Here is a 22,449-nt window from a genome sequence, read left to right on the forward strand (position 1 = left end):
TTCACCTTTAGGGATCTGGGAACAGGTGGTCCAGCAGGTGGCTAAAATCCGAGAGGACTCATCCATGTTGAAGCTGTTCACTGAACATGTCAAGGGAGAGGAGATGTATGGCCTCACAGTTCATGCTGTTATGCGAATCACTGAGTCGGTAAGAATATGTAGCAAGAAAAAGTATCAATTTGTCTCCGATTTAATTTTGTCTTTGTCTCCCAGTTGTAATTTAAGCCCTTTTACGAGCCAATATTCATACATACTAGGGGTTGACATCTTGTTAATCTGATGCATTTTTTAATAGACCCAAAATTAAGGCCAGTAGTTGAGACCTGTGGGTTACAATGGTTCTACTGTAGATCAAAGTGCATGATTAACATAATTTGTGTTTGTTGTGTTTCAGTTGCCTGGAGTGGAGAACTGCCAGAACTACCAGTTCCGATATGGCCGTCACCCTCTGATGGAGCTCCCTCTTATGATCAATCCTACTGGCTCTGCTCGGTCTGAGCCCAAAGTCCCCACACAGTGCAAGAGGTAAAGCAGCATTATTTTAGCAATAAGCCACAAGAAGTTTACAGTAACCTTTACAGAAACGCATGTTCTGGTCGGCAACCTGTGTGATTGTTCTAAAATCGTTTGAGGCTTGGTGTCTTGTTGAAGATGCTTGTTGATTTAAATTGTAATACTTTTGTACAATAACTTGAATGCATAATTATCAGTGAAGCATAGAAAAAAACACAATAGTTTTTATTTATTATCTAATTATTTTAGTAATTATAAAGTTTGTCCTCCACTTGGCAACATATTCCTTTTAGAGTAGATAAACAAGTTATGCTAATTTGCTCAAATCAAATAGTATGAGGTGATTTTCAGTTAGTTCCTTAATATGTAACTCAATGTTGCATATTAAGTAATGCAGTCCCATGTTTAGGACCAAAGATCAGCTTTTTAAACTAATTATTTGTTGTACAGTTGTTGTAGACCTCTTACCAAAGAACCTTGACTTTCTGAATGCATCTTACAAATGACTGGATACCTACTCACATTTTCTATATTTCAGGCCTCACACTCTAAATAGCACCAGCGTGTCAAAGGCCTACCAGAGTACCTTCACTGGAGAGCTCAACACACCATACAGCAAGCAGTTTGTTCACTCCAAGTCGTCCCAATATCGGCGCCTGAAGACTGAGTGGAAGAATAACGTGTATCTGGCACGATCCCGCATTCAGGGCCTGGGTTTGTACGCTGCTAAGGATCTGGAGAAGCACACAATGGTTATTGAGTATATTGGCACTGTCATACGCAACGAAGTGGCCAATCGGCGTGAGAAGGTCTACGAGGAACAGGTACACCAACTTAACACTGGCATTTGTACAAACAACAAATTTTAGAAATGTAAAAAAATAAATAATTTGGATTGAAAAGTGTGTATCAACATTTTTTTCGGTTTTCCTTCTAACTTAGAACCGCGGGATCTACATGTTCCGCATCAACAATGAGCAGGTGATAGATGCCACTCTGACAGGAGGCCCAGCTCGGTAAGTGTTGATTTGGTATTGGTTGTCCCATTGTAAACCTTTCAATCTCAATATATTTTTAACTGACTTTTTTTTTTTTTTCTCCTTTCCAGCTATGTCAACCATTCCTGTGCCCCGAACTGTGTTGCAGAAGTTGTAACGTTTGACAAAGAAGACAAGATTATCATAATTTCCAGCCGCAGGATCCCCAAGGGGGAAGAGGTGCAGTGCATTAGAAAACTGACCATTACTTAATCTTACACATCCCCTTAATTTTTACTACATTTTGTATGTTTTTCAAGTTCATTTTTTTTAAATCTCAGGAGCCATTAACTGTCTTTTGTTTCTTACTCCCAGCTGACTTACGACTACCAGTTTGATTTCGAGGACGATCAGCACAAAATCCCTTGCCATTGTGGAGCCTGGAATTGCCGAAAGTGGATGAACTAACCAGAAGAAAGAGAGAAAAATGGAGAATTCCCCTCTAAGTGGTGCCAGACTCCTGCGCCAAAGCCTTTGAATCCTACATAGCCAGTGCATAAGCTGTTCTGAAAGATGTGGAGGAAAGCTGCCCTCCTTCATTGAAAGACTAAAGCGTTGACACCTGTAGCCAAAGGTTTGAAGAGCATTAATCAATAAAAGCAACTGACCACCTCCATCAACAGCAGTTTGATGGTGGGACTAACTTTCATGTTTGGACTAGTGAATCACCTTTTCCTCAGCCAAACCCCCCCCACCCCACCTCACCCCCGACTGTCAATATTCTTACAGTGGCTGGAAAACAATCCTCAACATCTACCAAATGATTCTGACCCTCTGATATCAATACTCGTAGTGCAGAGCTCACCTTGAGCTTCGACAAAAAGCCATTTTAAAATGCTAAGAATGAACTGATGATGCATTTTTATGTTTTGAGTCGGACCTATTTCCTGTCCCTCCTGACCACACCTCCCCCTCACCTCCCAGAAAAGGCACTTTCCCATCAAGTCATCAATGAAGACAACACGGATATTGGCTAGCTAGACAATCTTGATGTGGCTCTGTATAAGAGCTACATATGATCGATGGGGGAAAAAAAAGATGTAAGTTAATATAAAATTTCAGATGCTATGGATGTGTGGCGCCAGAGGCACCAGATGTTCTGACTGTGTGGAGTCCCAAGGTGGGTTAGTCGGACCCAGTCTACCTCATTGATTTAGCGGGAAGTGACTGCTTTGTATAAAAACTGTTAACTGCTACTGTGGAAAGGGGGGGAGGGGGAATGTTTTTATGGGCTTAGCCTTCTCGGACAAGCAGGGAATCTTAAGCAGCAGGTTTGCTCTATCTACTCTATGCTGATGATGATTTACAATAATGAGCCAACATAGTTATTATTCATTAATTGTTTATACAGAGGAAATATATGACAGTTTTGATAAGATATTGCATTAAAATCACAATCAGATGCTTAGCGGGTGTCTTGTATGCCACCAAATCCTCCTGGACATTGATGTAGCTTTCTTTTTGTTCTTTTTTATTTATGCTTTTCAAAAAACAAGTTATCAGCTGTGTGAAAGCACAATAACATCCACCTTTTGAGTTGCTTAAAGACCATAATGGTGTGAGTGAATGGCTCCAGGATCAGAGGACACGTAGTCTTTGAAGAAGACTTTGCTGTCCAAAAAAAACCCAAGTACACATTTGCGTGTTGCTTCACACATTAAAGTTCCACTTGCTGGAAACCAGCCTGTGGATGCATGACTACTGTCCCATTAAATGCTTTTTTCCCCCCCCTTACAAATCAATCTTTTCACAACTCAACCTTAGACTTTAAATCATGCCTCTTGCTCTCTGTATTATTTAGTGGACTGTTGTTAAACTTTACTGTCGTAAGTATTCCTCTGCCTGAGTACAGCCTGCAGTGTTTCTACTTCCCCTGTAGTGTGCTTTTCTAGTGCTGGTACTGTCCTCTCAAGGCTGAACTGATGGCAGGGAAAGACTTATTGGAAAAAAGGGCATTTGTTTTCATTTCTATGTAAGATGAAAGAAAAAAAAGTCTTTAAAGGGAGCTTTACTAAAACTCCACCTTTCCATACTACTTTGTTCCCCCCTCCCCCTAACCTAAGACCTCACATGATTTAAAAATGCAAAGTTGTACAAACTGTATATATAGTATATGCATTAGGGGACAGCAACTCTTTATCCAGCCCCTTTGTAATCAATAAAGTCAAACGTGTAGAGAAATAAAATTGAAAAAAAAATTCAACCACTGGATATCATTTTAACAGAGATAAAGCTGTATATAAATATAAATATATGTAAAATGGCAAACTAATATCTTTATGTATATGAACCAGAGTGTTTTGCATTTACCTGTTTTTCTATTAGTGTTTTTGCTATAAGCTCTCAGAGACAAGTTTGTTAAAGAAATGTCTGGTCTTCTCCAATCAGTTGCGACGAGAAGCCGATGTAATTACATAACTGTTTGGATTCATGTGGAGGGTCGTAAATTAGACATGAAAATCACTTATTGCGTAAAGCAGTACAATGGTGCATAGCATTTGTATTTATGTAATATTGTTCGTGTTTATTTTTCTTTTTATTTATGCTACTGCTTGTTGATTACCAAAACCTGTCCCTTAATCTGTCACAATTGGATTAATATACTCTTGAATGGAAAATCTTGAATTCCCTTGAATATTGTTAGTGTTTTGCTTTTTTATATCTTCCCTATAGAAGTGAATGTGTTGGTAAACCTTGTGAAATGGTTACTTGGCCTAATGTATGTTATGATGTAATACTCAAAGTTAATCCCATACTTAACCTGGTAATGAATTGCACTCTCATAGTATAAAGGAAAACTTCTCTAAAGTGGTAGATATTGATCAAGTATCAAGCAGTGATATATATATTTTTTGGTATGTTTCTATTTCAAGGGAAGACCATGACAAGACATTATGACGCTCACTGGATTTTAGCCTGAATAATTTTTAACTTCTCTGAATCTTAATTTAAGTTCTCTGCATATCTTATAATTTAATAAAGTTTGCTCAAATTGAAGGTTTTTTTTAACCTCACCTACTTTTTAAAAAGATGTTGCATCTGTACAGCAGAGATACTTTTAGGGATTATGAATAAATATAATGATCATTTTTATTGTATGTGGCATGTTTTGTATGGATATTATTTTGAATTGTACATATTTTTTTCAGGAAGCCAGAGGTTGCATCTCTTTATATACAGCTTTCCCACTCCCTTCCCCCTTCATCTTATTTCTTTGTCTGCTTTTGTTTCTTGTAAAGGAAAATAAAATGCATTTTAAATATGTGCTCATTTTTTTTTGTTGAGAATTCTAACTAATTCTATCTAAGCAGCGTTGACACTGAGCTTGAAGGATCGTTCTTGAAATAAAAACAAATGTTAAAGAACCAGTGGGAAAGATTTAGTGGCATCTAGTGGTGAGTTTGCAGATTGCAACCAACTGAATACCCCTTCCCTCACGCCTCCCTTTCCAAGTGTGTAGTAGAACAGTCTATAAATAGAACCTACAGTGGCCTTCAGGTAAAATAAAAACGTAAAAAGCCCCTCTCTAGAGCCAGTGTTAAGTTTGTCCATTCTGGGCTACTGTAGAAACATGGCGGGCTCCGTGGAAGAGGACCCGCTCACTATGTAGACATGAAGGGCTCATTCTAGTAACGAAAGCACAATGATTCTTAGTTTCAGGTGACTATACACTAATGAAAACATAGTTATGAATCATTTCCATTAATGCCAATCGATCCCCCTAAAACCTACACACTGCTCCTTTAACTCAAGGTCCACCTTATTGATTTCTTGTGGAGCTTCTCTTGGCCTACATCAGTGGATGGAGTTTGACAGTTTGTCATGGAGATGGTTCCATTATGTAATTGCAGGTGGTTGTATGTGATCGGGAGAGGTAACCACCCATGCGATGAAGCTGAAAGCTCTTGGGGGAAAACTTTTTTTTTTTTTATTCTAGGCTCCAGGTTAAAACAACTTATGACTGATTTCATAATTGAGGCTCATAAAGCAGGTGTTTTGCTTGCTGCGCGAAGTCTGATAAATTGCCTCAAGTGTCATCCCTTTATCGTCAGATGGGGTTGAAGATGTAAAAAAATCTTGGGGGTGTGGAGGTAGAAAGAAGTGAGTTTACCCGATCTCTGTAGCCCCCTCCTCATCTCTGCTTGAGGCTAGAGGCTCAAGGATACATTAGCTGCTACTAGCTCAACACACCCGAATTGACCTAAAATAACAGTTGAGGTCGAGTTGCCTTGTGGGAAATGTAGACGCCAGGTTTTGACAAGGAAGACGAATGCATGGAATAAAGAAGCTCATATATCTGGTTCTGCTGCTTCGTATGTGATCAGACAATGTTGAAGCGCAATGCTAAATCGGTGGAGTACCCCTTTAACCGTCAGTATGAACAGGAGGAATGATTACAGAAAGCAAAACCGGTTGTTTTAAGACAGACTTGAAAATATGCGAACCTGACCTTAATCCTAAACATTGGTTGTTTATGTTAATCTTACTCTAACTGGAGCAGCAGTTGACAATGAAAACACTGCATGACATCTTGAATGAGCACCACAGTTGAAGATACATAAGAAAAAGAGGAATTTATTGTATGTCATCTATATACACTTTTCAACTAATTGTGAAAAGATTTGCACAATGAAATCTCAAAGTATTAATTATGAACAGGATGTTTTATGCTCATATACCCATGGCAACAAACCAAACATGGACAGGAGTGTTTTGACAATTTTGGTTCAACTGACAGCCATCTCCCTATTTTCCCTCCCAGCTCTCCATCTCCGATCTGCCGCTGAACTTCCACCCATGTTAACAGTAGCAGCAACATTTCTGGGGTACACAGCCAACGCCCCGAACAAAAAGGAAGAAAGAAAACAGGTAGGAAGAGGCAAGTCTTAAGTTCATCTACCTCAGTGCAGAGGACCCAGTGTTTGAGACAGCATGCAAAATGGATACTAACATGACACATGGATTCTGGATCAAGTGATGACATAACTAACATTAACTTAAGTCTATGTGGACATAACAGTGCAGAGCCCAACGGTGACAAATGTCAGTGTAATACTTTGATAGATTTGTCTGCAGACAGACTCGAAGCTGCAGACAAAGTAGGATGAAAACGTGCAGTTTCACTTTACAGCATGTCAGTCTTTGAAGGTAAAAGGTCTCGACTACTTTTCACATCTAACCATAAGTTCCCTGTGTGTGAACGGTCAGCAGCCGTCCTCCGCTGCTCCTTAATATTCCAGTGTCAATGAGAAAGAGATGTCACCCCAGAGGACATACAGTATGTAAAACAGATCTGCATTACTGAATTCTGAAAAGAACTCAACAATTCCAACAATTATACATTTAAAAAGGTTGCAGCAAAAATTATCTGGGATCAGTAGTACCAACCAAATTGCCAGGAGAGGAGCATGTTAAAACTAAATGCCAGCAGAATGACAGTCTATTTCCTGGCACAGTTAGATACCATGCAGACAGAGCAAAACAACAGACTTCTGAAAGTACCATTCAAGCAAAATCACTGTTCAGATGTCACACTGCTGCTTGTGGCATAAAAGGAGAAAAAAAAAAATGCATGTTTTATAAACAAACCATATGTACCCATCATCAGTAGTGTCTAATGTCAACGTCAAAGGAAAACACCCATCATGAGTGTCTTGTCTTTACACAAAACACAAAAATACATTTAAAAAAAACAACAGTATTTTTCATTGCCATTTCATACGCCTCTTATTTGCTAAGTGTGCCCAATGTCATCACCTATCACCTGGGGGGTGGGGGGTGGGGGTTACGGCTACATCCACATTTGCGCTCAGTATCTTTTTAGAATGAATGCAACAACCCCTTAATCTAACATCTGAAAGATGGTGACGACTTGGACTGAACTACAACATTAATTTTCATATCATAGTAGAATCTGGTTTGTCACATCTCATCTCACAGTGTTGCATCAATATGAAATAAAAACTATTGACAAATAAATAAAAAGTAAAAACCATCCCAAACAATATCCCTGCCACATTTCAAACTAACACCAGGACTCGACCACATCCGTTATGAGATACCTGCAGGTGTCACACATGATGAGGAAGCTACAGTTGAGTGCAACTCGTTTCTGTTTGAATGATTCAAGTGAGGGATTAAAACGCTAAATCTGTCTGCTCATGCTTAATTACCAACTGTCTGATCACTGGATGTGTCTAATAAGCTACAGCCTACACCAAAAGGACATCTGTGTCTAAGGAGATAGAAACAACACACACACACACACACACACACACACACACACACACACACACACACACACTTCAGAGAGGTAAAAATAAAAATCCTGTCACTGTACAATAGTAATAATTCCTGCCATGGGAAATGAAAACAGAAAAAGGTTGAGTGTGATGATATTAACAGTGGTAGTGCTGTAGTGTTGCAGCCCATGAAGAAGGGGAGGTCGAAGGGAACAGGGAGGAGACACGAGGAAAGGGAGGCGGGGCGAGAGAAAAGTCAAGAGGGGAAGGGCGATTCTCAGTAGTTTTGGCTAAAAAGGTGAGGTAGGCCTCGTCACAACTTGGAGTGTGGCTTTAAAACTGGCAGGGTTTTCATTTGCAGTCTGTCTTTAGTGTTTGTTTCCTATGGGAGTGTGGTCTGGTTGTGCGTCTCCAGCATGCCTCACACACGCCGCTCACATCTTAACGTCCTCCTCCACACTGAGCTGAGACAGGGTCTTCTTGATGCGCAGTGCTGTCAGTCTGGCTGCTCCATTGGCATACCAGCACTCCCTCATGATCTTCCCCATCACACGCAGTGACTGCAGGAAAGACATTACAACCATTTACAAAAAAATACATTTTAATCCAAAACATTTAAAAACAAACAGTCACACCTTCTATTAAAGCTGGCTGACAAAGACAACAGTAATTATAATTGTTCTCAACCATGGCAATATTTAATCAAATGGAAGTATTCTAAATGTTGTGTATCATTTCATAAATATTTCTGTTAAATGCAGCCAGATCAGGAAACAAAAGCACTACAATTTGAAATATGAAAAAAATGGATTCATTACAATTTAAGGGGGCAGCTCCAGGATGTCCTGTACTGCCCAACTGCTTTTCTATACAGCCACTGATGGTATTTTTAGAAAACAGTCAGCTGTTGGTATATAGTGCATATAGAGTGTGAAATACCTCGTAGCTCTGCCACCAGTTGGGCACATTGGGCCTCAGTTTCTGGTCACACACCACCTTCCTCATCTCTTCTATGGCGGGGTCAGAGGGCACGAGGTCGTAGTAGGGCAGCTGGTACTCCTCGTGGATACCTGCAGTACACAATGAGGAAGCTCTCAGTCTCTGGCTTCATGCTCCTGTACATTAGACCGATTCATTTATTTATTTATTTTTAAACGTTTTTTTCCCCCCCATCAGCTGCCGTTTGTGGTCGTACCTCCTGCATTGCAGCGACGTGCAATCTCCCAGTACACCAGGCCCAGCGCGTAGATGTCAGCACACTTGAAGGAATCAAAGTGTTTCATGTTGATGGTTTCGTCCAGGACTTCGGGAGCCATGTACCTGAAGGTAGACACAAAAGGCAGCAATGAGTAATAGCATCAACGAGAATGTTTATATGACTGAGTAAACCATCATCAGACTTTCTTACAATGACCTTATTTAGTAAGGTTCAAGGAATCCAAATTGTAAAGTTTTGGGATAATAATACATGTCACTGGTCAAAAAGGTCTTAATTCTTTTTTATGGCCATTATATCAGCACAAATAAGCATCCATCACTGGGCTTTTCTGAAAGGGCCAAAGAGCTGAGGCAAATTGACAAATTTGGCTAAACTATTAAAAAAAAAAAAGTCTTTGACTTTTCAAAGTCATTTACTCCTTTCAGAATAATAACTTTAAATTTTATTTTCATTAACTTACATGGATTTAGAAAAAAGATAAGGATGGCAATACTATTTATCCCCTACTGTTTTTGATCTTTTAATGATATTTGTAGACAAACAAATACAGAATGTAGCCAGACTTAGCCTTCAAATATCCCTAACGTATATCTCCATTTGTGTGCTTTTAAGTGAATAAGTATGTTAACATTTACCTCTTAGTGCCCACGCGCTGGTTCGGTGCTATATCGATTGTGTCTGTGATTGACTCGTGGCGGACTGCCAGGCCGAGGTCAGCTATGGCACACATGCCGTTCTTCTTAACCAGGATATTTTTAGACTTGAGGTCACGGTGAGCAATGCCAGGCTTACCTGCAGGAGAACAGACAACACATCAATTACATTTGCATCAAGAGCTCAGCAGAAATAGCAACACGCTAGCTGAATGTAAATAACAATGGTGTGCACTTTCATGTCTCTGCTGTGTTTTTATTCGTTTGTTCATTGTATTCATTTTGTGCTGCACTTCAACGCGACAGTTCATCCCACCCTGAGTGCCGAGGATCTCCATGTGTAGGTGTGCTAGGCCGCTGGCAGCTGACAGTGCCAGTTTGATCATGCCCTCGATGGTGACAGAGTAGCGGTTCAGGTAGTCAAAAAGAGAACCGTGCTCATGATAGTCTGACACCAGCCACAGCTGAGTCCATGTACCATTGTCTGAAAGAAAGCACACACAAAAAAAGAATTTGCAATTTACATGTAGGACTATGTACACGGAATTCTATTTCAGTGAGATAATGGATCCTTTGCTTAAATTAAAACTGGGTAGTAGAATTTCTGGACATCCACAAATTAAATAAATATGGATCCCTTTTAACTATCTGTACCTCCTTTTCATTTTGCTTTGAAAAAAGGACTTATTCTTACGGTTACTTTCTTATTACTTGGGTGGTTTCCAGACAGCCCACAATCTTCCTCACCTTTATTGTCTGCTGCAATGAATCCCAGGATGTTTTCATGCCGCAGCATGATTGTCTGGTAGATCTCAGCCTCTCTGAACCAGGAGCGCTCCTCTCTGGATGAGAAGATCTTCACCGCCACATCTCCTCCCCTCCACTTCCCTCTCCACACCTCACCAAAACGACCCTTTCCTATTATCTCCTGCAGCACGATGGTCCTAGCCACCGTCCGCTGCACAAACAGGGGCAAGCCTGAAGGGGACAGTAGTGAGAAAAACAAAACATTAGCCAACATTCCCTGTAGATTCTCATAGACAGTAAAGGAAATGGACCAACAGATCCCGTTGCTCTGGACGGAGACCAGTGAAGGATATTAGACGCACTGATCACTTTGATTTACTGCGCAGCCTCCAACTGAGAGAGACGACGTAAATGTGACGTGAGCAACCTGTCTGAAAGTTGTAAGTCTTCTGGTAGCTGTGCCAAGAGAAATCTCAATCATTCCCAATCTTACAGAGATGGAGAGCGTAGGTATTTATAAGGAGAAAACATAGGCACAGGCTAATTATTGCTAACTAAAATGCTAGTTAACATTAGTAATTAAACAGCTAATGTAAGTCGAAACTGCCTGCAAGCTTCTCCTGTACTATACGGTAATTCCTCTACTATGCGACAGTAAGTCGCGTGGTTATGACACAATCGTTAGCCTATTTTTACAAAAACGCCTGCTACAGACCCATAATGTGTGGTACAAGGTAATGGAGCCTTTTATACATTGTTGTGTTTCTTTAGAAATAAACAATAGACAAATAAAGTCTTTAAACGCTTCAGATGTAAAGTTATTCGCTGTCAAAGTGGCGCCAAAATGAATGGCAGTCAACGGAATGCTAACGGCGGGTGAGTGCTTGTTAGCATCAAAATGGCACCATAGGAGGTACGTGTTGTAGAGAGAGGCTTACCCCCTTGTAGATTGTAGGTCAGGATCATTTTGGGATCAAGTGTCGCAGTTGAATAATCATTAATTTGGATATTTATAAAATGACAAATTGAATACTGTTCTGCTGCTGTTCTTGCTAACAAGAAAAGACATGTTTAAGAAAATGGGTTTTCCAAAACCAAACTTCAGTACGTCACATCTTGTGGGAAGCTTGTACTGACCAGAGCCTGATCCAGAGGTGGACATGTCATAGATGAGGTCCTGCAGGGTCTTGTCCTTGGCCAAGTACAGATGGTCACATGATGGGTCCTCTACCTCCAGCCTCTGCCTGTGGCTATAGGCCCTCTGGTGATACTGGAACAGGAACACGCCGACCATAAGCAGCACACAGAGAAGGAACACCGGCCCTGCGATGACTGCCACCAACTCCACCGGCCCCCAGGAGCTCGCCGAGCCTGACCAGTCCCCCTCTTTTGTTGGGACTAGGAGGGTAAGACAAAACGGAAAAGCAGAGGTGGTTACTTTAAATTGAAAAGTGCCTCTGTGGAACTGAAAGAGTTCTATTGTTTGATGCCTTACCAGGGACTTCAATACTATTACAGTAATCTACATAGCAGCAATGTGTGTTGAGCAGGCCTTCCGCGCTCAGACAGTAGAAAGGTTGTCCAGGGGGGACCAGGTTGTCCCGGTCGATGCAAATGCGTACGTGTTGCTCCTTCCCCTGGTTGAAGTATGTGGAGGCCATGCAGGCTCCATCCGTTTCACACTCATAGCTGGTCTTCTCACAGTTTGTGCAGTTACAACGTAGAGCTGTGGGAAAGGACAGAGAGAGTTAAGTAAATACCAATTTATCAGATAGGGGTTAAAAACAAAAAATTTAATTATTCACTTCTCCAATAAGTCCAGCAGGGGGCAAGCTAACACCTTGTTTCAACACAGGATCTAAAGAGTGTTGTGTCCCATTCAGATGTAGGCATTTTGTGACATGCACATTCAGAGCTTGGAGTTGGGCAGCGGCCGCCAGACAGCCCTGGCGGCCCTGAAATCAGATCCTTCACTGCAGAAGAACCCAAACACGCAGGGTGGAGACAGACCTGCCCAGTGGGACAGACAAAGTGAAACCCAACAAGGGAAGAGGGCTCCTGCCAAATCCCCAATGCAGCATTCTGCTCCATTCCTCTCACACTGACACAGAGAGCTGCCACTGTTTAAGCTAATGAGACAGGAGTATTATTAAATACAGCACACTTCTGCGCTGGGACCTATTAAAAAGGTAACAAAATGGAAGCCGTCGCCGCCAGCAATTCCGCACAAATCTGCCACATCTAAAACAGAACCAGAGTTGGTTGGGCAATCCAGAGAGCAAGAAACAGCAAACTGATTAGATAGAGTGAAATGTGATTTTGAGTCATAGCACACATGCTTCTCATTTAGAGTAGGGTCAGCACAAAAGGCTTCTTCCAAGGTTTTCTACGACCAAACAAAGTGCAAAGTAGGACCAGGCAAGGCTGGATGATTGTGGGACTAGTTTTCACTTGGAAAAAACACAGGGAAGCAGCTTAGCTCAACTGAACCCCTGTCAGTGGTAAAAGACAAACTGTATGACTGACAACAAGGCCGTAAGTGAGGCGAAGAGCTGATCCTTGATCAGAAAACAAAGGCTAGACCACTCAGGAATAAACGCTGTGGACTTGGCAAAGACAAGACCTTCGTACCAACAACAACACAGGAGGAGACACAAAGCAGAGAGGAATTTCAATCCTTGTTCTTCCTAAAAAAAAAAAAAAAAAGAGTGGCTCAGTAGCGGTTGGACCACTGACAATGTCTGGCCCACAGGAAAGAAAAGATTTTAAGAGTGGCAAGCTTCCACTAATCCACTGTTTCTTATCCTAAGGGTTTCTTTGACCACATGAGCTCACTGATCTCCCCTGTTTGTACCAACTTGGGTCTCTGTCAAAAAGGTGTCAGCAGATTTTAACGCATTCTTGAACTAAATGAGTCGTCACACGATTAGGCTTTTGTCGAGTTCTTTTTTCTTTTCTTTTTTAAAAAGTCCAAATGACTACACTGATTGCGCCATCAGCATGTAGCATCCAAGTGGCCAAAACCACAAACCCTGATGTCAATAGGAGTGGTTTCTCCTAACTGAACTTTTGGATGTTGCTTTCTGTGGGGGAGTATTTTTTACATGTAGCGTGTATGCTGATGTGTCAGTGCTTTTCCACTGACAGTAACGGAAAATGTGTAACACTTGTTTCAGTAATAATTCTCATCTGTTTGTGTGTGTGTGTGTGTGTGTGGGTGTGTTGCTCTCCAGGAGGTGAGCGGGAAAGTGGCAGGAACTCTTGGTGGAGTGTGTCCAAATTCACCACAGTTAGCATGCAGATGGAATTTCCTCCAGATTACACAGAGGTAAAGCAGGCTGGGCCTGATAAAGGGAGAAAAAAAACAAGCCGTGTACCACATCATGCTAATCTGCAGCATTAATGGAGCAGATAGTTTAGCCAAATAAAACAAATGACAGGAGTTAACAGCTGTAGGTTACAACGCTGGATGAAGCTTGATATCCATCATCAAATTCAGACAACTTGAATCCCTTCTTCCATTTAAGGCATGATGTTTACTGGTTCAGTTAAATAAAATCAGCTAGTGAGTCCAGACAGGAGCCACTTTGATCGATCCATCCTCAAAGTAAAAGTGACATTTGAAAAAAACACACATTGTTGTGAGAAGACTAGCATTATAGTCACACGGTTGTAGATTTAATGTCCTTCATTTTTTTCATAAGAATCAAACTGACAATAGTTCTTACGACCAAAACATTGCACCAATATACAGCAACAAATTAACAGCAATCTGATAAGAACAGCATGATCTGAAATAAACAGGAACATCCCTCATGAAGCCTGTGTGTGGTAAAACAGATGGTACACAGACTTACAGACAGAAGCTCAGGAAGAAAACCAAACATGGCTGAAAACACACATCCTCTTCCTGAGTCGCCATGGATGGTTTGTGGTCTACCAAGAGTTTGGTTTGTGGCAAGTCTTCCCTTTCGTTAAAGGTTACCATGTGAATATACCATATGTAGCCTGTTTCCACACAAACCTGCATCAACACTATGGGTGGCCCATATGGAGATGATCTATGACAGAATGTCATTTTATATATTGATAGCGATAAAAAAATAACCCGATCCAGTTACCTAAATACCTAACAAATCAAGGCCAAAGCCATGTTGAAGCAAAAATCCAATACTGCCACAAAACAGTGCTGCTCACAGATTTGCAACATTGCCTATTATACAACCAGAAATATTAAAAGGGAAACCTCTATAGAAACATCTCTACCAGCTGACAAATCACTGTGATACCACAGAATGCAGTATCACCATGTCCTTAACAACATTCGATAAAAGATGGCACAATGTGAAACCAAGACTTCCAAAAATATTTAAAATGTAAATTCAAAATGAATGTCATGCCATGCAAGACAGGGAGGGCACTTGTACATGACTAATTCAAACAATGTCAAGGAAAGTACCCCTGGCCCACTCACATTTACTGAATTGCTGTTGTTTGCACAGTGCTCTGCATATCTCACTGGATTCAGAGCATAAGTGTTACAAAGCTAGACTTGAAGGAATAATATCAAGCCTAAATACACATGGATCCGAGTAGAGGCCGGGCCTATGCGGTTTTAAGTGAACTCTGCTCTTGTATCCACATAATTGGTGGTCTTTACACTGGTCCTTTGTGTGGAGATTAAGACGACATGAGGAGGGATTGGACTGGCCCTGCACGAACAAAGAGCAGAGTGGAGTGGGGGAGCGCACTCCTGCGTGGAGCAGCGAGGGGGGATGGGTGGCGCGAAGGGAACAGACCAGGGTTAACAGTAAATACCACGATGTTTGGGGGCTGCCCCGGGCCAGACAGGATGGGGGCTGGTCCCAAATTGGTCAGGACAATATGAAGGGGAGGGCGCAGAGGGGGTAACGAGCGGGGCTTACAGGGGCCCCCAGCTGCGGTTGGGGTCTGCCCAAGTGACCAGCTGCGACTGCCATTAAAACCCAGTCTAGACTTTGACTTACGGGAGGGGGTAAATAACAGGAGAAGAGAATAGTGGAAAAAAGGGAGAACACAGTCCAGTGAGCGACTGCTTTAAGCTGCGAGTGTGTGAAGTTTGTATCATTCCGTTCATGTTGAGACAGGAAATGGCAGACACAGTGAGGAAGGGATTAATAAAACATTGTTGCCATAACCAGCATCGCCTTAACTTGGACCCAACTAAAAACCACAGAACAGTCCCAATCCAAACACCTTTACACATTAACCTTCATTGTGTGTATGCAAGTGTATATATGTCACATACTCATGCAGAGCAACCCAGTCAAAACAGGAGGTGTCTGGTAAGATGATAAAGTCTGTGGAAAATACACGTGCTCAGTGCAGGGCAGTGGGTTTCTGGGAGCTATGCGACGCAGACAGAGACTGTCGGTACGCGTGTGTGTGTGTGCGTGTGTGTGTGTATGGGGAGCAGAGCACCATTACCAAAATGCACTGGCTGAATGAAATTAGATCCATACAGATACCAGACTGAGAGCTGATCAAGACAAGCAGACGCCACCAGACAGTGTGAACACACACGCACACACACGCACACCCTGATCAATGCTAGGGGAAGGAGGAAAGTCATTACCTTTGTCTGCATCTCAGGGTCAGATTACTGATCTGATTCTAAAGTGAAGTCTCTGGGGCTGAGGGCTGCTACTACTATCTCTACCAACCACCACCCTCTAGGCTACATCCCATCCTGTCTGTCGTCTGCCCTGAATTAGTTCAAAGGCACACAAGTGTGAGCAAAGGCTCACTTTGGACTTTATGCTGCTGCTCAAATTCCCAAACTGGTCAATGTTGCCTTTACAATGCTCCAGCATGTTGCAGTACTGTGAGCCAATGCATCTGCCATGTGATTTGAGATTAAAACCCCTTCTGAGCAGACCAGAGACTTAACAATTACTCATTTTTCTGTCTTTCTACAACTGTTAAAAAAGTTTTACTGCAGTTACAGCTGGGTATCAAACCTCAACAATGTTTTGTTACAGACCAAAATAACCTGAAGTACCAAAAGCTGATCAAATATCAAATATTTCCTGATTTAAAACCAACATTTTATTTAGGCAGATTGTTCTAGGTTTGCTGTGTTTAGATATTAAACAGTTGAGACTGTTGGCTTCTATGTTAAATGAAAAAAAGGGTTTCATAGAAAAACATTTATGCATTTCTCATAAGTTATCTGAAATTTAGCATCAGTGCTGAAACTCTTTTGCTCAGTGCCTCTGTCTTTTACTAAAATCAAATTGTATGACATTTCTTTTGGAGACAAATATTTTTCACAAAAGACAACTTAAAAAAAGTTCAGGAATACCATTTAAAACAAAAACGTTATAGTGTAGATAGCAATGGCATGTATGGAAAAACAAACCATGATTAGCTCCCGTTATTTTGCATGCAATGCGTAATGAGATTATGTTCTGAAACCAAAACAACTTCTTGTGGTCCGACCTTAACGCTGTGTTGGTATAGGAAATACACAGGGACAGTCACAAAGACTTGCTACATTTAACATTGAAATGAAATGCACCTATTAAACATTTACAACTCAAAAAGGAGCAACTTTGAATATTGGAATGTATTGCAAAAGGTGATTGCTTAACTGCCAAGTGAAACACACTCACTTCTGTTTAAGCCAGTGTCAACATGGAGGACAAGGTCAGAGATAGAGGTTTGAATTGTACTTTAAGCACTAGTTAGATAATCTACATTCAAACTATATTCCCAGACAAAAGATTTCCTACCGGCTGCCCTTCGCTGGATCACACCACTCAGTAGACTGCACACCTTCAAGCAGAAGATTATGAGGCAGAGCAGGTCTAATCTACATTCCAACAACAGCCAAAAAACAAATCAAACACTTCTACAAAGAGACATGTAATGGAGGATGGGTGTCAGGTTCTGCCCTATAGACATGAACTCACATAGCTACCGGGCCTGTCTGGGTGCACTGTGAAAATAACAAGTCCCCAAGTACATTTAAGGTATGGCACAAACAGCAGATGTCATTTTACCAATGACACATGACACTACAAAAACCCTTTAAACAAAGTCAAAGTGCTGAGAGTAAATTAGCAGAATGGAGAAGTGGGCAACCAAATGTGAACTTGCTGGCTCTGCGGTGGTAGTAATCCCTTGTGGTCCAGCATCAGTAATGGCGGAGCTGGGTCAGTCAGAGGCTACGCTGTCTGCTGTGGCAATTAGGGCCCTGTGCCTCCGGACCAACGGAGGTCATTAAAGACACTGGTCATTATAGAGGGAAAACTATACCCCTCCCCAGACCTGACAGTGACTGGCTCAGTGCCACATTAAGGCTCTGACACACCAACCCGACGGCCGACCATCGGCCGAAAAGGCTCCCCGAGGTCAAAAAAGTGCTTCGGAACACACCGAAGTGACGCCGAATTGAGCGTATGTTCTGAAAACCGGAAATGACGGAACTTCTTTCTAGATCTAGTAAACACAGAGCACGCTGTCATTAGTCAGTGTTTTCATCAGAGAGTGTTGATAGTAGTCAAGAAGGATCGTTGTTGTCATTACTCGCTGAACGGAAGAAAATACGATGGCTAGTAATAAGAAGATACTGGCGTTGTCAGCTCCGGTTTTCTCGTGCACTGATTCGCTAGTCAAGGGCTAGCACTCCACCAATCAGATTGGTCATTGAGTCCAACTGCCCACTGGCCGATTCAACAAGTCAAATCGGCCAAAATGAACACTGACGGCTCCTCCGACTGACGACGGCACGGAACACATCGAACTGACTCGATTCATCGACCTTGCCAGACTGTCCGACAATCGGGTTGGTGTGTCAGCACCTTTATAGAAACTGTTGGTAAACACAAATTTGTAAAAGGAGGATGTGTCAAGACCAGGGAATAATCTGACAATTTATACAGAGGATGTGCAACTTAATTTAATCATAATTTAGCTGCAGGGATCGTGTCGCACAGGCCTTGACAACTGCTACAAATTTAGGAAAAAACAAAACAGCTCTCTCCTTTTCAAGCTTAAGCCTGAAAATATTACCACCACCCATCCCCTGTCCACACTCTTCACTTTACAGAAACACACCTTTGAACCCAATAAGTTCAAACCTATCTCCGTACATTCCCTTGGCTCTGATCTAATGGGCAGGTGCACACATGTTCCAATCTGACTAGCTCATGCTTACTCCACATGAACTCATTCACATCAAATGTGACATTAAACAACACCTGTAGCAGAGTTTAGCTCTGCACAGGCAGTTCCCTGAACAAGTTGAGAAGTAGGGACTTTTCTGTTTCCAATCGCCCTGACTTTGATTTTACACAGTGGCACATTAGGTAATGACAAGACTCTGGCATAGACTTGGTAGCATGTGGAAGGGCTACTAAAATTGAGTGAAGAGTTCAATCAAACCAAAGGCCTTCCTTTAACCCTAGAAAAAAAAACGCATCCCATTCTAAAGCTTGATTCAGCGCCCTATTAGTGGCAGTGAGTAAGTGAACGCAGAAGTGGGACCACAGATAACAGAGTAGATTAAATTCTGATAAAGCACCAGGCCTTTTGTATGACAGAGATAGAGAATAGAGAAGCGGGAGGAAAGCAGAAAGAGAGGGACGCGCCCTACCTCACGGCAGTGTGGTTGACAGTGCCCATATCACATTGCTTTTGTGTTCAATGCACCCAGGCAGACTGCGTCACAAAAGGCATGTAATGCCCATAAAACTCCTAATCCTTATGAAGTCAACATGTGACAGATACATCAAACCTGTGAGTAAAGAGTATTCTTCTCACAGAAACATACTACCCTTGCCACAGGCCTGGAATCCACTCTTGCGCAGCTACTTTCAGGTTTGTCTGGTTTCAGTCCTGGCATGGTGTAATCCATTATATGGTGTGAAACCATGGCTCCAGACAGACTTGCGGGCCCCTTAACGGCAGACCCCGCCAGCTGGACAAACCCATCATCACCCCCTGCTCAGGCCACACACCCACCCCCACTCTCCCCTCACACATCACTGCTAATATTGGAGTAACCCAGTCAAACAAACTGATCACTTAGGTGTGATAATTTTTCTAGCATGCCTTAAATGAACTGACAAACATTGGTGTACTGCACCCTTATCTAGACTATGTGGGGGAAGAATATTTATACGATTCTTGGAATGATGATTCAATAGTTTAAAGCAGTCAGGATATTTATCCTGGCACACCGAGTTGTCTTTTTATTACTAGGTTTATCTGTTGAGTGGCAAGTGGCAAGTTGCAACAAGGTAGGACAAATGGCAAAAACAAATGGGAAGCTTGCGTAACCCACAACAAGCTTGTGTCTCAAATGAAAATCTATGAAATCCTGATGTGAAGTGTGGCGTTTCGAGTAAAGTCAAAGATGAGTAGACATGCTGCAGAGGCAAACAAGTTTAGTACAACATATATGCCCAACTGAGGCTGTGGTGTGGAGCTGGGTATCAGCTGCCCCAGCAGAAGGGGAACATTCAGACTGAAGCAGCCCCATAACTGGCGCCTCAAAAGACCCCACTTGCCACATTTCCATCACAATGAACCCAGACTTCAACCCTGACTTCTGTCTGGAATAGCTGAATACACGGCTGTTGTCACCCTATGCCAGCATTCACTTTCTGCTGGAGGCCACTAAGCAGCCTTTTCAGTCCTTACAAATGGACACCAATGGAAGAGCTGCCAGTGTTTACTCTCAAAAACACATTTCATGCACACAGTAGGTTAGGCCTTCATTCAGCGACTCCTTTCTGCTCTATCCAGTGAACACAACATGTGACGAAACTGTAACTGACCACATTGCACATGTTTAACAGTCTGCTATCACTGCAGTGTTGTGTCCAAGCAATTTACAGTGAGCCAACATGAGATTTATTTTGAAAATATTGTTAGCATAACAGCAACAGATAACTTCACAACAATCAGTCGACTGTAGACTTATTAGTCACTTAGTGTACCTATACGCCATAATAAAATGATTTTAATTAAGTCTCGAAGCTCACAAACAAAGCACAATTATCGTTAGTATTCAACTTTAAACAGTTCATTATCCAGTTAGCTAGCCAATGCTAGCTGGCGCCTCAAAACAAACAGCACCACCATGTTGTTGTTGTGGTTTACATACTTGCTCCATGTTCAATAAACGAACATTCACACGTCGGGTTTTTGTCAGTCGATAAAAGTCTTAATCAACCACAAACAAACAAAGCAGCGTTGGTTCGGGTGGTTTTAATGTCGACGCTAGCGAGACATAGTTAGCCAAATTCCCGACACAGAGCGCCATGACGATGAGCGACAACAGGCGATGCCCAGTCCAGGAAAACACATCGAGACAAAAGCCGGAGAGGTACTCAGATGAAACTTACCATTACCGACTGCCACTAACCCGAACAGGGCAAGCAGTGTTAGGGCAATTTCTTTTAGAGACATTTCTTCAAAATTCCCATCTCTCCGCGATGAAATGCGTCCAAAGTGTGTCGTTATCACCACGACCAGACCTTAAACACAACCACAGTCCGACCGCACACACCACACCGCCAAACACTATCCAGCCAGCCAGCCAGCCTGGCGAGTGACGCGTTTAAAGGGGTGTGTGCGTGCATGTTTAAAGGGGAGGGCTGCCTGCTGCACGTCCCCTTCTGCCACCGAGGTCACGGCTGTGTGTTGTAAATAAAAATGTTGGGTGAATTACAATCTTCCAGTCTTACATTATTTTCAAAACACATCAACATATTTGACTCTTCTTATTACTGAAAATGTTAAATCATAAAATGCCTTTTTAAACAGGACCTAAAATGACTTTGAAATGAAACATGCCAGAATGTTTGCATTCTTCCTTTGTGACAAATGACAAAATAAAACAACAAATGAAAGGTTATGTTGTTAATAAATAATGAGCTTCACTCATAGAGATAATGTTGAAAATGGTGAAAACTGTGAGAATATAGAATAGACTAATTAGGCTACCTTTTTATGTCCTTAAGATTGTCTCAGACTAAATGTTTTAGCTAAATTCAGTTTGGATTATTCTTGGCTTTCTGATTTAGTGTTATTTCTTAAAAACGTGCTGCTGGTGAATGGTCTATTTGAAGGAAAAATCTATTGATGGAACAAATTCCTTCTAACTTGCCAGCTCCCACTGTTATTATTAATGAAATGTAAAATCATGAAATCTCTCTTTTCATGACATAAGAAATGAGTTGCACTCATTCAGATAATGTTAAAGACAGTGAAAATAATCTGATGACATCTTTGTTGTTTTACCTTCAGTCAATAGCCCATTGTATTTATTAAACAGTAACTTATGACTACTTCTCTACATTATTGGTTTAGTTTTTATAATTATACAATGGTTTTTATGTCCTAAAGATAATGCCAAACTAAACATGTTAGGCAAATTCAGTTTTTCCCCCCAATCTGATTATTGGTTTCAAGGCATGAAACAGACAGCAACAATAGTAAGTGGTTACATGGATTTAATATTCTAGGGTTAACTTGGTTATGCTCAGTTTATGCATTCCTGAATAAGGTTATTACTCAAGACAGGACTATTGTTCCAACCCTGACTACCCTGAACTACTGATTCATCGGAAACAAAAATGTATTCAGGGAACAAACTGGGTCTAACTGGTCAACTTCCACAGCATTACTGAAAATGTAAAATAATAAAATTGGTCTAGATGAAGATATTTTTGAAACAATGGTAAAAATAGAGAACAGATTTGATGACTGATAACATCTTGTTCCTTCAAAATGCTTACACGTGGTTAGTCACCAAACTCATGACTCTAATTTAAACTAATACTCAATTCAAAGTATTAAGATATTTAAAGTCAGGTATGACATAGTCCTCTAAAGTAATGTGAGTGTGTGAGTGACTATGAAACCTTTTCTCTTATTATGGATGTAGGTTAGAAGGCAGCAGAGGAAGAGCTGATAGGCCTTATATTATGGGTCTTCCTGCATTTGTCCTGGCACCAGTATTAGGCTCAGATATGACACTCTGCCCA

At 41.5% G+C, this 22,449-nt stretch overlaps 2 protein-coding genes across 6 annotated transcripts in view; one reads left to right on the top strand and one right to left on the bottom strand.

The window, feature by feature from the left end:
* kmt2d (lysine (K)-specific methyltransferase 2D) overlaps positions 1-4,812 on the top strand; it is a 38,223-nt gene extending 33,411 nt beyond the window's left edge. For all 5 annotated transcript variants that reach the window (XM_036008259.1, XM_031283625.2, XM_036008256.1 and 2 more), the window contains exons 50-55: positions 12-148; positions 395-525; positions 1,052-1,337; positions 1,456-1,529; positions 1,622-1,730; positions 1,866-4,812. In XM_036008259.1, coding sequence (XP_035864152.1) covers positions 12-148; positions 395-525; positions 1,052-1,337; positions 1,456-1,529; positions 1,622-1,730; positions 1,866-1,958 — 830 coding nt within the window. In that variant the 3' untranslated portion in view covers positions 1,959-4,812. The remainder of the gene's footprint in view (positions 1-11; positions 149-394; positions 526-1,051; positions 1,338-1,455; positions 1,530-1,621; positions 1,731-1,865) is intronic.
* Positions 4,813-6,098: 1,286 nt separating this feature from the next.
* acvr1ba (activin A receptor type 1Ba) lies at positions 6,099-21,034 on the bottom strand. Its single transcript, XM_031283673.2, has 9 exons — positions 20,806-21,034; positions 11,907-12,137; positions 11,549-11,809; positions 10,412-10,642; positions 9,981-10,148; positions 9,647-9,803; positions 8,988-9,112; positions 8,732-8,862; positions 6,099-8,352 (listed from the first exon to the last, which is right to left on the bottom strand). Exons 1-9 carry the CDS (start codon positions 20,867-20,869, stop codon positions 8,227-8,229), a joined length of 1,494 nt encoding a protein of 497 aa, XP_031139533.1. The 5' UTR covers positions 20,870-21,034; the 3' UTR covers positions 6,099-8,226.
* Between the last annotated feature and the right edge of the window lie 1,415 nt (positions 21,035-22,449).

The sequence above is a fragment of the Sander lucioperca genome, chromosome 12 (assembly GCF_008315115.2).
Source record: "Sander lucioperca isolate FBNREF2018 chromosome 12, SLUC_FBN_1.2, whole genome shotgun sequence".
NCBI classification, from domain to species: Eukaryota; Metazoa; Chordata; class Actinopteri; order Perciformes; family Percidae; genus Sander; species Sander lucioperca.